Source organism: Curcuma longa, chromosome 20 (assembly GCF_044706935.1).
Source record: "Curcuma longa cultivar G26 ecotype Majalengka, Jawa Barat chromosome 20, ITB_CL_G26_1.1, whole genome shotgun sequence".
Classification (NCBI taxonomy): Eukaryota; Viridiplantae; Streptophyta; class Magnoliopsida; order Zingiberales; family Zingiberaceae; genus Curcuma; species Curcuma longa.
This window is the reverse complement of record NC_133880.1, coordinates 5,160,683-5,177,030: the sequence shown is the minus strand read 5'-3', so window position 1 is coordinate 5,177,030 and position 16,348 is coordinate 5,160,683. Positions and strand designations below refer to the sequence as shown.

At 37.2% G+C, this 16,348-nt stretch overlaps 1 protein-coding gene, 1 non-coding gene and 1 pseudogene across 2 annotated transcripts; 1 reads left to right on the top strand and 2 right to left on the bottom strand.

Annotated features, from left to right (window-relative positions):
- Nucleotides 1–786: 786 nt before the first annotated feature.
- LOC141813439 (homeobox-leucine zipper protein HOX32-like) lies at nucleotides 787–3,952 on the top strand (annotated as a pseudogene).
- Nucleotides 3,953–5,178: 1,226 nt separating this feature from the next.
- On the bottom strand, nucleotides 5,179–15,856 carry LOC141813460 (uncharacterized). The gene is made up of 12 exons (XM_074701428.1): nucleotides 15,779–15,856; nucleotides 15,263–15,357; nucleotides 14,982–15,064; nucleotides 13,416–13,491; nucleotides 13,217–13,284; nucleotides 12,670–12,754; nucleotides 8,456–8,574; nucleotides 8,281–8,364; nucleotides 6,942–7,088; nucleotides 6,362–6,470; nucleotides 6,154–6,273; nucleotides 5,179–5,493 (listed from the first exon to the last, which is right to left on the bottom strand). Exons 2-12 carry the CDS (start codon nucleotides 15,348–15,350, stop codon nucleotides 5,417–5,419), a joined length of 1,056 nt encoding a protein of 351 aa, XP_074557529.1. The 5' UTR covers nucleotides 15,351–15,357; nucleotides 15,779–15,856; the 3' UTR covers nucleotides 5,179–5,416.
- Nucleotides 15,857–16,230: 374 nt separating this feature from the next.
- TRNAM-CAU (transfer RNA methionine (anticodon CAU)) lies at nucleotides 16,231–16,318 on the bottom strand. Its single transcript is given in 2 exon segments — nucleotides 16,231–16,266; nucleotides 16,281–16,318. It is a non-coding gene; the product is annotated as a tRNA-Met (tRNA).
- Between the last annotated feature and the right edge of the window lie 30 nt (nucleotides 16,319–16,348).

The following is a 16,348-nucleotide window of genomic DNA, read 5'->3' as shown; positions in this document are numbered from 1 at the left end:
ACTGGTCTATGAATATATGCTTGTTTTTGGGAATTCATTCAATCAATTTTCTATTTAAGTATTTGTTCCTGAGATCATATTGCTGTGTGAAATTCAATCTGATCTCTTTGTTGTCGATGGGTGCATATGGAATTTATTCTGCTTCTGATCTTTGTACTTGTTAATTGAAAATTCAGACTTCTGTAGCAACCACCGATAACAGTTGCGAGTCTGTAGTTGCAAGTGGTCAGCACCACCATCAACAAAACCCAACACCTCAGCATCCGCCGAGAGATGCAAACAACCCAGCTGGGTAATTGAACTTTCTCGTTCATCGATGGCTTCTAACATAACTTTGTGATTGCTTTTGTTGTATCTAATTGGGTCATTCTTTTCTGAACTTTTTTAGTCTCCTTGCTATTGCCGAGGAGACATTGGCAGAGTTCCTGTCAAAGGCTACTGGAACTGCTGTCGATTGGGTTCAAATGGTTGGGATGAAGGTGAAGTGAAATCAGTCATTTTTCTCAGTTCATCAATTGAATTTTGTGTTCTAAATTGGATTTTCATTTTATCCTCCATAGCCTGGTCCGGATTCCATTGGAATCATCGCTGTTCTCACAATTGTAGTGGAGTAGCAGCTAGAGCCTGTGGCCTTGTGGGTTTAGAACCCACAAAGGTGAGTGATTGCCCACGGGATTCATATCGCTTTATGTTGATGCAATTTCTCTTCTAATGCATATCATATTTGTTGGCTGGCATTCTTAGGTTGCAGAGATTCTTAAAGATCGTCAATCATGGTATCGTGATTGTCGTTGCCTTGATGTGCTTACAGTAATTCCTACTGGCAACGGTGGGAATATTGAACTTGTCTACATGCAGGTTTGATCTTGTGCTTACAGTAATTCTGTTGGATTCAGAATTTTCTTCTGTTGAATTTGTTTTCACTCTATTCTCATATGAACAGACATATGCACCGACTACACTAGCGGTAGCACGAGATTTCTGGACACTGAGGTACACGACAGCTCTGGAAGATGGCAGCCTAGTGGTATCGGTTCTTCATCTTTTTATTGTTTGGCAATTTTCTACAATTTCTATTCTGTCACCAAATTTGTGTTCTAATATCATGTAGTTTTTCCTATTTAACATTTTCTACCAAGTAATCATCGACCGAATACTTAATTTTCCTAGGTCTGTGAAAGGTCTTTGACACCTACAACTGGTGGTCCTCCTGGTCCATCGGTTCCCAATTTCGTTAAAGCTGAAATGCTTCCCAGTGGATATCTAATTCGGCCGTGTGATGGCGGCGGATCAATGATTCACATAGTGGATCATGTTGATTTAGATGTGAGTTTAAGTTCATTCTAGCCTTAATGAGTTTTTGTTTCCATAATAGTCTCATGATACCTCTGATATTAGGCGTGGAGTGTGCCTGAGGTTCTCAGACCCTTGTATGAATCGCCGAAAATTTTGGCACAGAAAACGACCATTGCAGTAAGCAGTATTCTTTTTTCTTGCTCGTTGTCAATTATTTTCAATTTATCACACACTGATGATTTTGCAGGCACTTCGGCACCTCAGACAAATTGCTCATGAGAGTAATGGTGAAGTTCCATTCAGTATGGGGCGACAACCTGCTATCTTGAGGACCTTCAGTCAGAGATTGAGCAGGTATTAGAACCATCACGATCGATCGTGTGCCAGCGGTTTGTATTGACACTTATGGATTCGTGGTCATATAACAGAGGTTTTAATGATGCTGTGAATGGCTTTGCTGATGATGGTTGGTCGTTACTGGGTAGCGATGGAATTGAGGATGTCACAATTGCTGTAAATTCTTCTCCAAATAAACTACTCGGTTCTCATGCTAATTCCTCAACGATGTTTTCAGCTCTTGGTAGTGGAATTCTTTGTGCGAAAGCATCCATGCTGCTGCAGGTGAAGTGATCATATTATTTGTGTTCTTACGAGCTTTCGTGTGTGTTAATGATTCTAAATGGGCATGACTATTTGCATATGTAGAATGTTCCACCAGCTATGTTGGTTCGTTTCTTGAGGGAGCATCGGTCTGAATGGGCGGATTGTGGCATCGATGCGTATTCTGCTGCCTCTTTGAGAGCTTGCCCTTTTACAGTCCCTGGTGTTCGGCCTAGTGGTGGATTTTTGGGTAGTCAAGTGATACTTCCTCTTGCACACACTGCAGAACACGAAGAGGTAATTATCGATAAAAGTTAAGATCCATATCTTGTGTTTATTTTCGGTGTCCTTTTCTTGAGATGGTTTAGCATTGTAATTTTTTTATTGTAGTTCTTGGAGGTGGTCAGGCTTGAAGGACATGGTTTTAATCAGGATGATATAATTTTACCGAGGGATTTATACTTGCTCCAGGTTTGTAGTCTACAAGTTTTTGAAGGAAAAAAACATTTCATCATCGAGATCGGTATCTTAAACGACAATAATTTTCTCCATTTACTATGGCAGCTTTGCAGTGGAATTGATGAAAATGCTGCTGGTGCTTGTGCTCAGCTTGTTTTTGCACCTATCGATGAATCTTTTGATGACGATCTTCCATTACTACCTTCAGGTTTTCGTGTCATACCACTGGATCTTAAATCAGTTGGGTATCTTTAACTGGTATTCTGCATGAAATTTAAGAATATAGTTCCTCAATATCTCAAAGCTCTTCTTGGTTTTCCCTATGAAGTTTAAATGCAAATAGTTGTTGACCCTTATATTAAGTATCTTAAGGCAATCTTGTAGGATTCTCCTTCGGCTACACGAACACTCGATTTGGCATCCACACTCGAGACTGGATCGGGGGGGAACTGCTCGCTCTGTTACTGATTCTAGCTCTGGTGCTTACAATCTGCGGTCTGTCCTTACGATAGCCTTCCAGTTCACCTACGATAATCACTTGCGAGATAGCGTGGCAACAATGGCCCGACAGTATGTTAGAAGTGTGGTCACCTCGGTGCAGAGAGTTGCTATGGCAATTTCACCTTCTCGTCCTGGTAGTCAGCTTGGAGGCAAGAATCCCACCCGGTTCTCCCGAAGCTCACACGCTCGCGCAATGGATTTGTACAAGCTATAGGTACTTTTAACCTAGCAATGGTCGGTCGTGCTATCGGTCGGCTTGTGTAAGTTATAGTTGAGACCTAAAACAACTGCATAAGTATTGATAATGTGTGAGTACTGTCTTGAGCAATCGATCATGTTTTCCATTTATCTGACCGTTTGAACTCTTCCAGGGCTCATGCTGGGGTCGAGCTTTTCCGAGCAGAACCAGAAGCTAGTGATGCTTTGCTGAAACTGCTGTGGCACCACACTGATGCAATCATGTGTTGTTCATTGAAGGCAAGTGCTAGCTCATTGTAGTTTATCTTTCGATTCACTGATTTTATCGACGACAATTTACTGATACGGAAAGATAATGACTGACTGCCATTTGCAGGCTTCACCTGTCTTCACATTCTCAAACCAAGCTGGGCTGGATATGCTTGAGACCACCTTGATTGCTCTGCAGGACATCACACTCGAAAGGATTCTCGATGACGATGGCCGGAAGGCACTTTGCTCAGAGTTCCCCAAGATCATGCAGCAGGTATGCACAACCACCTCAAAACACCACTACTTTGTTCTCTTAATGCCTGTAAAACCAAATCCATCTTCCTGCAAATTGTAGGGTTTTGCTTGCCTTCCTCCTGGCGTCTGCTTGTCGAGCATGGGGCGGCCGGTATCGTACGAGCAAGCTGTGGCATGGAAAATCCTGAACGACAACGACTCGCCGCATTGTCTCGCCTTCATGTTCCTCAACTGGACCTTTGTTTGACCAAACCCACATCATATCTGGTGCTAGTAATGGATGAAGCTTTAAAATGTCATCCCTTTTGCCTAAGTTATTTCTGTTGAACTCCTAGATCGTTTCTGAAGACAAGTAATATCTGTATATTTAGTGCAAACCTCTCAAGTGCTACTCTATGCAATGCAACTATGAATGCTGTCTCTTTGCCTTTTGCTTCATCTTTCTCTATCGATTCCAATGTTGCCAATTTAAATTCAGTGTTCTCTTCTATTCACGTGCATCAGTTATGCATGCACACAGTGACGCAGAGCTACTCATTGCTTGTAGTCAGTTTATATTTGTTTGTTGATGAACAGGGCGCTGCAGCATGCAATAATATGACTGTTCACTGGCTCTGCTCGTATATTCTTGACGTGACTGAAGATGATCCACATGCAGAGACTACTGTGCACGTACGCGATCTTGTCGCAGTGTTCAAACAGTTGGCATTCATCATTTTGTCTCCTGAAACCGATTCAATCGAATAGTAAGGAATCTGTTTCGTTGAGGATTCCATATAGTTTTCTTTCATTTTTAAAAGGCTTCGTCTCCACTTGCCTTGCACCTGAAACACAACAGCGGCGGCAGTAATTCTGTGGGGGAATTGGGACAAATCAGACGGTTAGGGGCCGTCCCATCGTACGGTCGATCCTGCGACTGGACGGCCAGATGGTACGGTGGTGCTTCCGTCAACGTCGTCGTGATGTCTGAGAGACAAAGACGGGACAGAGGATCTCGCTGCAGGTGGTGCTTGGCCGGGAATCCCGCGGCGGATCGCGGCCTGTCGCGTCGCTGTCCGCCGGCGGGGCCACCACCTGGCCACTCGTCCCTCCTCCCGCGGTCCTCACCCGCCGCCTACCTCCGGGGTGAAGCTCCAACTCCTCGTGCTTCCGCTCTTCCTCGAAAGCCACGCCGCGGCCGTGTCAGCGAGCAGCGCAGGCACGCGCGTGACGCCCTCTCGATACACGGTTGCTCGTTATATCTAATTCCATATAAATATTTGGCCCTCCATTAGAATAGTTTTCTTAAAAAAATAATATACAAGTAAGTTTAAATCTTCTTATGCAAAAAGATAGAATTCATCATCTTAAATCCCTAGACGGTCTATGTGTGAAAAGATAAATCGAAAAATTACAATTGATCATGACATAAAAGAATATTATCTAGCTTCATCATGCAAGAGGATATTATTACCTAGCTTTATCAGAATTCAAATCCTTGTCCTCTTTTACAACTCTACTGTTTCGTAACCAATTCAGCTATGCTCCAAAGGCACATAAAATTTAAATCCTCGTTATCTAATAAGCTCGTTGTTTGGTTTTTGTGATCCACTATAACATGAACCGATCTTTTTTTTGTGTGCAATCACACAATCCTTTCTATTACTTAATTGCACTAACATAGCAAAAGACTGATACAATAGTACAAAACCAAGGGAGTGTAACATGAGTCTAATTAAGATTCTATGATCACAAGAACTCCCTAAACTTAGTCGATCGAGATCGACCGACGGTCCTATTTTAGATTCGGAGCAAAAGGTTTTAGAAGATGGTAGTCCCTCAGATTTGCATAATTACTACAAAGTACAGTTTGCGATCACCTAGATATGCTCTGCTGTCTCTTGGACTTCGTCATGGCTTCGATAATTCTGTACATCCATCGATCCAGCATTCCTTGTGACAAAATATACAATGGTTAACGCATTTCAAATGAAAGGACTAATAGATGTTAATTAAATCTTGCATAGAGTGCTCAATGGAATAAAAAATAATTGAGATTCATAAGCTGACCTCAAATATTTAAAGTAAATATGGATTAATGATGATGGAGAAAAAAGACTAAGATTTTAACCTGTCATGCGTGAGGAATGAGTATAATTCTAGATGAACGTACACTTGATATCTTAAATTTTAAAGCAAATTTTGATGGTGGCAGAAATGAAATAACATGTTAGAGTTCATTTGCGAGGAACTATTTGGGTATACATTGTAAAATGTTCTAGTACAAAGCTGGAGTAAAGTTTACAAAAGGTTCATGATTCAGATGATCTTCTTATGAAAAAAAAAATAGCATGGAAATATGATTTCAAGAAGAGATTCCAAAGGGGAAAGGATAACCTAATTACTTCTTACCCAAAATTGACTGCAAAGTATCAGTCCATGGATAGACCAGTGTCACAACCATTCCAAGGAAGCCCACATATTACTATAATGACTGACTATATACCGGCATCAAGTAAATAAAAAGATACGGCACAAAATCTGGATGTTTACAAGGATAATCTTGCAAATTTTCAAAAAAAATTGCAAAGTGTCAGAAAGATCAGCATGTACCTGTTAGAGCAAATGTGCCACCAAGCACGGCACATAACCGAGTTAGGAAATGAAGAAAACTACGTCGTTCTTCTCTTATTGTCACTGTAATAGGTGACAGGTCGTACAAGAAGAAAACAGCTGTTAAAAGGAAAAGGGAAGAATGAGGTTAAACTTCTACAAAAAATCATTTTGTATATTATATCAGTATGACACTCGAGACACTGACCCGGCCATGACCTATCAAAGTCACGCATTGGCACGAAGTATTCTGTGACAGAAAACTGGTTTGTAGGCAACACTTCTTTAGAGAGGTATCTGTATTCCGTTGGAACAATCTGCATTGTATTACACATTAACCTCTTTCTTGTGTTTTAGAAGGAAAAAGTAGTATCACAAGATTGAATCTACAGACAATAAAAAAACTAGTGTTCTGCAGATTATAACTAATTAAAAGAGCAAAACCAAAAAGGTTATAGATCACTACACAAATTCTGTAGAAAATAAGATGCGGCTATTGTTTGACAAAACCAAAACAGACTAAGTAGTAATGCAAACACCAGGACATTTGACGTTTAACAGTAGATATCTCACTACAGGGAGAGTAAATTCTTCAGTTGAAATCACAGAAAAAGACAAGTGAATGAGTGCTACTTTTGCTAATGCAAGTTAATACAATAAATGAAACCAAAAACAGTAGGTTGAAAAACCAAAAGATTTTATTTAATGAGATACAAGAGAAGCCTCAGATGGCAAGAAAAAAAAATTGGCAGTACCATCCTGCAATTAGATGAATGGTCAGAAACAACCTTTATATAATACTTGAAGGTTCCACTTTTATCATCCAATATCCTTGTAGTTCCATCAAGAGGATTATGGATCCCTGGATACTTTGGTCCAAAAGACAAATCATGGATCACATGACTTACATTCACTTTTTTTGCTCCTCCAAAAATCTGTGCATGAAGAATATAAAATTATGAGTTAATTGCACAAACCAGCAAACTATTGCAACTTCAGACAAGTAATAAAAGTTGCCAGATTCATTAAGTGCTTCAGGACCAACTGGGATACCAGAGAAACAAAATTTATGTTAATAAAATGTAGGAGAGAAAATAAAGAATTAAGTTTCATGCAGAATTACATTTCTCTCGTAAGTCAGAAGAACCATAATTTCATAGTTATATGGTTTCAATTTGAAAAGTTCAGATTGATGAGTTTTGAAGTATAAGGATTCAGAAGAACTGCTTTGTTACAAGATCTTCTAAAGAGAGTGACAATCTAATTCTTGACAGCAAGAACAACAGTGAAATGGAAAGGGAAATATGGGTATAAATAGGGTGGTAACTTAGGCCAGTCTCTCAATAAAAATTACTTATGCTATGTTCATCAAATGGAACTGATGTGAATAGAATAATTATTCCTAAGGAATGAAATTGATAGAGAGTGGAATGATTTTTGTATTACTTAGTTCATGGAATCGAATAGATGGATCATTTTCGTTGCAACATTTGGTTTATAGCAATGTAATTAGTAAAATCAAAAAATATATAAAATGATAAGATATCCCTCGGAGTAATAGATTAAAGTTTGCTTGGCCCCTCTAGCCTATCTAGTTTGTCCGACCCTCCTAATCTGGATACTCTAACTGGCTATTTTGTCCATCTTGCTCAGTCCCTCTTGCTTATTCAAAATATGTTTTTTAAAAAAATTAAAGTAGGCATAGTTATATGTTGAAGAATGAAAGGAGTAGGAATAGGCAGTCCTTGGCATGGAGTACAAAGTAGCTGAGAAGCATAATTAGGGAATAGCAATTCCATGGGAATCGTATTCTGTGTTCACTTTGTAAGTAAACATATAAATAACTATTCCACAGGAATTTAATAGGGAATAGAATATCCATTCATATCAACACCAAACTCGACAATCACTGAAATTGATATAAAAAAACAGAATTTTACAAAGCAAGCGTTACAAATAGTAGGGACCAAACAGAGTCCGATGAGTGGAAAGATGAAAAAGAATACAGCGAGTAATGATATAACATACATACAAGAACATAAAGTGCAAAAAAAAAAAAAAAAGCAATCACCAGGCATAATTCAGTAAAGTATTAATATGTTAGTTATTTATAGTTATCTAACTAACCTGCTGTGCAACAAAAATATTTAAACCATGGACTGATATATGGAAGTTACCAGCAACCCTCTGCACATCCAAAACTCCATATACCTGCAGAAATTGATATAGCATAATATTGATGATGGAAGAATTTCAAACTGAAAATATAGGAGATAAAACCAACATATTGAATATGTCATACTCTACATCCTTCACCATTTGAAATAGCCTGCTTGACTTTCTCAATCATTTTTTCCGCATCCGAGCCCAATGTATGTTCATGCTTGTGTTGAGAGGATTCATCATGATGATCACTTTCATCTGTTGACAGTTTCCTGACAAATTAATTTTCTTCAACTATTTTCTTAAATGCAAGAACCAATTAAAATGTCAGTTCTAATCTGAAATGATAGATTACTTCAAGAACACTATAAAATGCCCCTTAAGATTAACACATGTACTGATGCTAGAAAGGGAAAAGGAAGGAGAGGGAAGGAAATGATGAAATGAGGTGAGAATAAGGGAAAAGGAAGGAAACCATGAGGGAGGGGAGAGCAAGGGAAAGGAAGGAAACCATGAGGGAGGGGAGAGCCATATGTCCTTGTTTGGATGCTAATTAGCAAGGAAAAAAGTGGGGAAATGAAAGGAGAGGACAAGGAAAGAGTAGGAGAAAGGCGAATAAACATCTTTCCTCTGAATACTAAGGGAAATGAAGTGAAGCAAATTAATTCTTTCCTTCTTATATTTTAATATTTGAAAATTTTGACACTTAAGTATACTGGAGGGAAAAGGAGAATAATCCATTGCTTCCATTTCACTCCACCTCATCCAAATATTTTTTCCCCTAAACAGAGGACTAATCTCTCCCTCCCATTTGCCTCCTCTCCCTTTCATTCCTCCCTTCAATCCGATACAACCTCTAAGGTCAATCTCTGAAGATTACAATATTTGATAGAAAGTATGAGCACATACAGAAAGAACGAGCAATATGTTCCAACTAATTAGGATCGACAATATAGATGTCATACGATCATTGAGCTTATGATGTTTAGTAATCCATAGGACATTGCAATCTTATCTAATTTTGTGAAATTAATTGTTAGTCTGCATCTTCCAGCCACCACACCCACTTAACTAATCTAAATAGTCTAACTATAAAATCTATTGCCTATGAATATTTTGTGTTATATCATTGGGGAAAAGGACCTAGTTGTAAATTCTTAAACTAGTTGAACCTTTTTTGCAACAACACCAATTAAAAAGCAACAACCGAATCCTTTTTTCCCATGGTTGACCATTTCTTCTTCCTCTCCTTTTTATGCTTGCCCTAACCCTAATTTTCCCCAAATCGACATTTGCCACCCTCAAACCCACCGTCGCACATCGTGATCACTGAACGCTCTTGTCGCCAGCGTTGTCGTCGTCACGCTACCATCGTCGTGTCACCGACACCCCACAGCAAAGACCCTTCAATTTGAGGTGGAGTTTCTTGCTTGATTCTTTTGGATCATCTTCGTGCATGATTAACTACTCTTTTTTTTTCTTTCCTGGAAACACCCTCTAAAGCAAATCCTCTTGCTAAATCTATCTCCACAGTGATAGGATAGCTTTCTAATGGGGGACAAGTTTGATATAATTAGTATGAATTAACTACCTCCTTAGCATGATATAACAAAGTAGAACATTTACAGTGCAAATTTATTTAAGGAATGTCTTACAAGTTTGATGTTGATTAAATTCAAAGTACCTTTATGCTGGAATAGGAAGTAGATTAAAAACTTTATTACAATTGTTGATTTCCATTGCAAAACATTTAGGTTTAATAATAATAAGTAAATAATGATTTTATGCTATCTGTTAGAAATATTAAAGTGCATGTGTCTATCATTTTGCTTGATCTCCTCATTGGCTTGTCCCTTTCCATATCCAATTAGTTATTGCTCTTCCAAAAATTAATAATAAAACTTAAACATGGATATCCGAAATTATTATGAGAAAATAAAGAGTAGCTGAATCTCATAAATAAATTATATTCATGCAGTTCTGATAACTAAAACAAGTAATAAAATCATATGAGAAAGAGTGTGGTTCAATGCTCGTAAGAAGTTATATAACTTTTCAACCAAATTAATAACGGAGTGAATATAACCCTCGTGTCATAGAACTTCAGTTCTATTAGTTATAAAAGATATGAGATTAATTATATCAAAGTAATAATGAAATAACTCTTTATATATAGAGAATTTTTGCTCCACAATTTATAAAGAGATTTCGAGTCTTTCTGCATGTGCAAAAACTTTGACCAAATTGAGATGATTTTTCCTCACAGGGTGGATTACAAGTAGTTCACCCTATCCATATGTGAGGCACCTCACGGGATGGATTGTAGGTCGTTCATCCTTTTTTTTTATGAGGTACTTTTCGGGTAGATTGCGGGTCGTTCATCTTATGTATGTGTTTGTATATATGCATTGCATTCACATAATGTACTTCGTATTGGGTGAATTGCGGATCGTTCACTCCTTGTATATACGATATATCTTTTTGAGTGGATTGCAGATCGTTCACTCCTTGTATATACGATATATCTTTTTGGGTGGATTGCAGATCGTTCACCCTATCTATATATGTATAGATGCACACTTACATTGCAATTTCGTACGAGTGGATTGCAGATTGTTCAATCTGTTATACGATGCACCTTTTTCAAGTGGGTTGCAGGTCGCTCACTTTGATATTTTCCATTTATACATGATATGTTTGTATTAGGTGAAATGTAGGTTGTTCACCTTTACTTAAATGTCACCTTCTGGACGAGTATATTGTATGTCGTTCACCCACTCAATAAATCATATTGAGTTGTCGAATGCAATAAGAACAATAAAGGAGAACTGATGATATTAATTAAGAAGGGAATAAAAGACGAATGACCTGAAAAAAATAAATGATAAATGATGTTGTTGCCTCTTGAATAATATTTTTTTTCATGCACGTCTTTCATATCTCCACTTTGCACTTTATGCTCACTTTCCTTTTTTACTTTGACCTCCAGATTCGCAGACTTGAGGCGATTTTCGAGGTTTGGTCAATAAAGTTAAAAACTAGTCAGAGATACTCAACAATAGTTATGGAGACAGTTTCTACAGAGTCCATTAAGTTTATTTCATTGCATAGTTGACTACTTATATATTTTATTGTTTCGGCATTGTTCATTTCATTATCTGCATGTGGTTAGTTGTCAGTCATCTCATGGTATGGTAGAGTCAGGTTTTGGGGTCGAACATTGTCTACATCATTGAATAAGATATTGCATATTTATGTTCATACAACCTATGTACCCTTGTTGGATATTATTGATGGATTTTGATGCAAGAATGAATATTGTTTGAGCAAGGAGGCTAACTTCCATATAGGGATGGAAGTCTTCGGGTCATGACATATTTTTCTAGGCTACAACTAGTTGACCACAAACAATAACATTTTCATGATTATTTTTAGTAAGACTACAGATTCATGTCATCATTCCCATCTCATCTATACCATGGCTAATGTTATACTATCTTAATGAAATTCCTCTTTAACCTAAGAGCCAACAGCGATCATACATAAAATCCATAAATTCTCTCCAGTTTAGCCGCCTAAATTTTACCCTGAGAACAATTTCTACAACAATCTCACTATAATTGTATAATATAGATCAAGATGCACTAATACATATCCATCCACCTTAAGCATGTGAGTGTCCCTCTACGTGCTCATGCCTGCTAAAAGTGTATAATCAGGGACTCAAGATGGTATTTCCAAAATCCTCAAGAAACCTGAGTCAAAACCTTGAGAAGAGATGAACTCTACCAGCCCATCAATTTAACTAGAAATAAGAATAGGTCAATAAATTCAACCTGTTCCATTTATAACAATCTCAACATGCCACAAAAATGTGTTCACTGAGACTGTTTGTACCTATAGACCAGGTGTTCACAAAGGTAGGGATCTCTAAGAAGTCCGAAAATATTCAGTTTGGCAACTGATTCATACAATTAAAAAGGTATACACCGATATGGCAAGGAAAACAAAACATTCACATAAAAAAGTACTAAAAACATAACTTTTATTGTTTCTTTTCCTGTCTTTTTCCTTTTTTTTTGGACAATAACTACTGAATCTGCCCACGTCCCATAGTTGCGCAGACAGAACTACCAAACTACAATATATGAAGCAAAAAAAAACAAAATAGTAAAAAAGAAAACTCTGCCCCCTTTCCTGGTTAATTTGTTGATCAGAGAAAGAGAATCAATATGGATGAAATTATCTAATGATGAAACCATCCTTAACCAAGAAGATAATAATAACATTCAGATATCAACACCTTCATCAAACCAGTCAAATAACAAAAATAGTAAGGACTACAAATTTTACCATGTTTGTGACCCGAGTGTTCTTTTTCAACAAGATCTGATAAGTATTCTGCACCCATAATTTGTCCCTCTCTAGTCAAACGAAGCTATAGTATTCAGAAAGGAAAGCAATCAGGTCACAAATTAATAACTGTACTAACTTCAAATCATAGAATACAAAGTACTAACTTCAAGTATAAATGGCACGGCACACTCTAATTTGTATTTTTCTGATTTCATGTTTTAAGAATGGGAAATTATTTAGACCAAAGGAAGGCGAAATCACTTTCATTAATTTTCAGTTACATGAAGGCTTCCTGGACAGAACTTCATAGCAAGTTTAAATTGAATATGCCCGACTTTGAAGGAGAAATCTCAAGAAACATGAAGAAATACATCATTCTTAACTTTGAGTCTTATTTCAAAGAACAAACAGAATTATGTATTCTGGTTTATGCAAGAATAAGACTGCATACATGTATCCTCCATAAGAATAATCATAGTTGTTGATAACAAGATTAATTTTTTGCACAAAATAGATCCCAAGGCCAAAAGGTTATGGTCATTACTTTCCAAATATTTGTGTCCAGATCCACCTCATGTTTTCCAGACATGTCAATGGCGTCCACACTTAGAACTGGAAACAGAAGAAAGTTTAGTCTTAGTGATCATGTAGAAATTCAGGCACAGAATCCAAAGAACAAAAATCTTCTGAACCACAGAAACCTCTGAAAAAAAAAACAAATGAAGCAAAGGCATAAAACTAACCTTCACAAGGTAATGATGGGAATGTAATATTTATATGAATAGGAAGATTTTCTCCTCGCTTTACATCCACAGACATCTACAGAAAGAGTAACTATAAGTCTATCATGAATAAGTCTACAATATTCAATGGCTGAGAGCTAACAAAAAACTTAGATTCAGCAAAGAGAAAAACCCATCCCACAGACATCATTCAGCATTTATATAATAGGGCACACTAACTAGTTCCGCTAATAGCTTAGAAAACCAATGATTTGCAAATTACTAGTGCTCACAAGATTTTGAGAACAATGAGTTCAGTATTTGCTCAATATTCTAACCCATTTGACATGTAATGGTCTGTCATATGAGGAGTGGTTTGATTAATCATTCTATTAGCTTGATAACCTGCACACCTTGCCACAAAAGTAGCCAATAAGAATAATGTCTGACAGTGTTTCCACTTTATAAAAGTCAAGCTTTTAGATAAGTAAATTTCATCCAGAAATATTTCAACTACATTATGAAAGAAATAATATCTCAGATTATGAGAATTGAGTGCGGGTAGACTTTAGCAGATGTTTCATCAAAAACCTTTCAACTGAATATTAGTAGTGATATAGCCTTTCATAGTTTAGAGCAGCAATTAGATCCAAATGGCCAACCACAAAATGATGGTTTCATCACATCCACGACTCTTTGCCAGTGGATTCCAACACTGGATAAAACATAGTCCAGTAATCCAAATGTTCTATCTTCATTAAGTAGAAAAATGGAAGAGAAAAGATTACTACAAGCATACAAGATAGCAAAAACAAACATCTCAATTGCAACCAACATGTGAACTTGAAAGAAATAAGCAACCATGAAATGCAAATCCAAGCAATGATCATGTACATGCTAACTATTTCAGCGTAATCAAATGGAAATTAATACTTGACCTGGCTAATTCTAGATAGCATATCTCACATTCAGATATGCTTATTTTTGTGGTGCAGCACCAGGCTGCAAGGAGATAAAGCACCTGGCTTTCATGATGAATTTCACCAAACAGAGAATTTTATTGACTAAAAAATATCAATTACAAAAGGGTAAGATGGGATCTGTAAAAGTTCCAACCCAATCAAATTTGGAAGATAAAATAAAGCAAATGGGATAACAAATATCCACTTGCCTAATGTGATTTGAGAACTTAGAAAATAAATTTTGTCCACAAATTGGACAAATAAAATGCTACCAAAAAAACTGAACACCAAAATTTCCATCCTAAATTGAAGGACTAGCAAATAAGAAATTATAAACCAAACAAATTCCAAATTTTTGCATCAGTCTGGTTTTACATGCTTTTTAATATTCGAACCACATGAATCACATATTAACTCACAAAAGATTTTAAGTGATATATTGCCAAGTAAAATGAAAATGCTTATCATATAGAAGCGTAACTAGTATTTGTTTGCTGAAGCAATGGAAAATGGAAGGAATGTTATTATTAATGAAACAAACACGTATAGAAAAAGAATACCAGATAAAAACTACCAGATGATTCTTACTCAAAGTATTCAGAAAAGTAAAGAACCGTCAACAAACCTGATGAACGGTGTAGGTAGTGAGGTAATACTGCATCTCGTGTACAAACAAAGTGACCATTACAGCAATACCAACGATGGAAACTGCAAAGTAAAAAAAATCAAGAACTGCAATTTGAAACACAAGACAGAATGTTTACACAAATGGAGAAGCAGGTAATTAAAACAGCAGAAGAGTACAACAATAACGAAGACTTAAAGAGTTAAGTTAGCCTGATGCTATCATCTGGCATATATGTTCAAGACACAGGAAACAAAAAATGAGGTTTGATATCTACATACCAATAGCCCCTGAATAAGTCTTCTGCAATAGGTGCTCCTCTGCGCGAGGAAATGCATCAAAATTCCTCAAACTTTGGAATCGCCCCATCTTTGATCTTCGAACACAAACATAACACTTTAAGCCACTACACCTTTGTTTACAATTAGAAAAAGAAATAGTACACTATGAAATATCTTTATCCTACATTTCTCGCAAAGTAAAGATATACAAAAGTAGTTACATTTACTCCCTCAAGTTCCCTTTTTTTTTTTTTTTGCCCTTTGGCCAACGGTAAAAGAAAATCAGTATCTAAGACGCTAAAATCCAGAAAATAAACAAACTCAAAAAGGAGGGAGAAATAAAATTTAGGTTAGAGACGAGGGAAAGGAAAACAGGTTGTAAACCCTCGTCCAGGCATCGAAACATCGGATCAAACAGGATTCGGTTCAGTGACGGAACCAAATCAAGCAACAAATGAACTGCAGGTAAAGTATAAGGAGAGAAATGGATTGGGAGAGCCGATTTCATCGACGCACCAGGGAGAGCTACCGATCGGAACGATGAACCAGTGGTCTTCGTCGTTGCGTCGTCTCGTCGATGGTCCTGGCTTTTGACTCCAGGAAAGAGCCCGTGGCATTTGTGTAATAATGCAAGGTTATTGCTGATGGCTGCATCACCGTTGATCACAAAATCGCTAGATGGACGATGGAGATTGCGGTCTCAAATTAGATTTCACTCGTATTTAGATCCTAATGACCTAAAATTTTCACTTACCTCCCTAAAGTTCATCAAACTGTTTACTTCACCTTCCATATATAATAAGATAAAAATCATGTATTATATTCCAAAAGAGTCTTTTGACAAATTTTTTGAAATATTTTAATAAAAGATTTAGCTGAGACGCGCTAGAAACGTCTGATAAGAATCGGATGGTTGTGATGGACCCTGAATTTTATACTGTAGCTCATTCGCAAAATAGTAAAAAAATTGGGGTGAGAGAGGCTCGAACTCTCGACCTCAGGATAACTCATCGAAAGCTATGAGACCTACGCGCTAGCCAACTGCGCCACCACCCCGTTGATGATAAGTGCAGTAATAATTATATA

What these genes read in the sequence shown, in the direction of transcription:
- LOC141813460 (XM_074701428.1), bottom strand. Translation starts at nt 15,350, where the DNA reads ATGGGGCGATTCCAAAGTTTGAGGAATTTTGATGCATTTCCTCGCGCA. An exon ending in CCCATCATTACCTTGTGAAG is followed by an intron (nt 13,285 to 13,415) that starts GTTAGTTTTATG and finishes TTCTGTTTCCAG; the next exon opens with TTCTAAGTGTGGACGCCATT. An exon ending in ATATTTTTGTTGCACAGCAG is followed by an intron (nt 7,089 to 8,280) that starts GTTAGTTAGATA and finishes CTTCATGCACAG; the next exon opens with ATTTTTGGAGGAGCAAAAAA.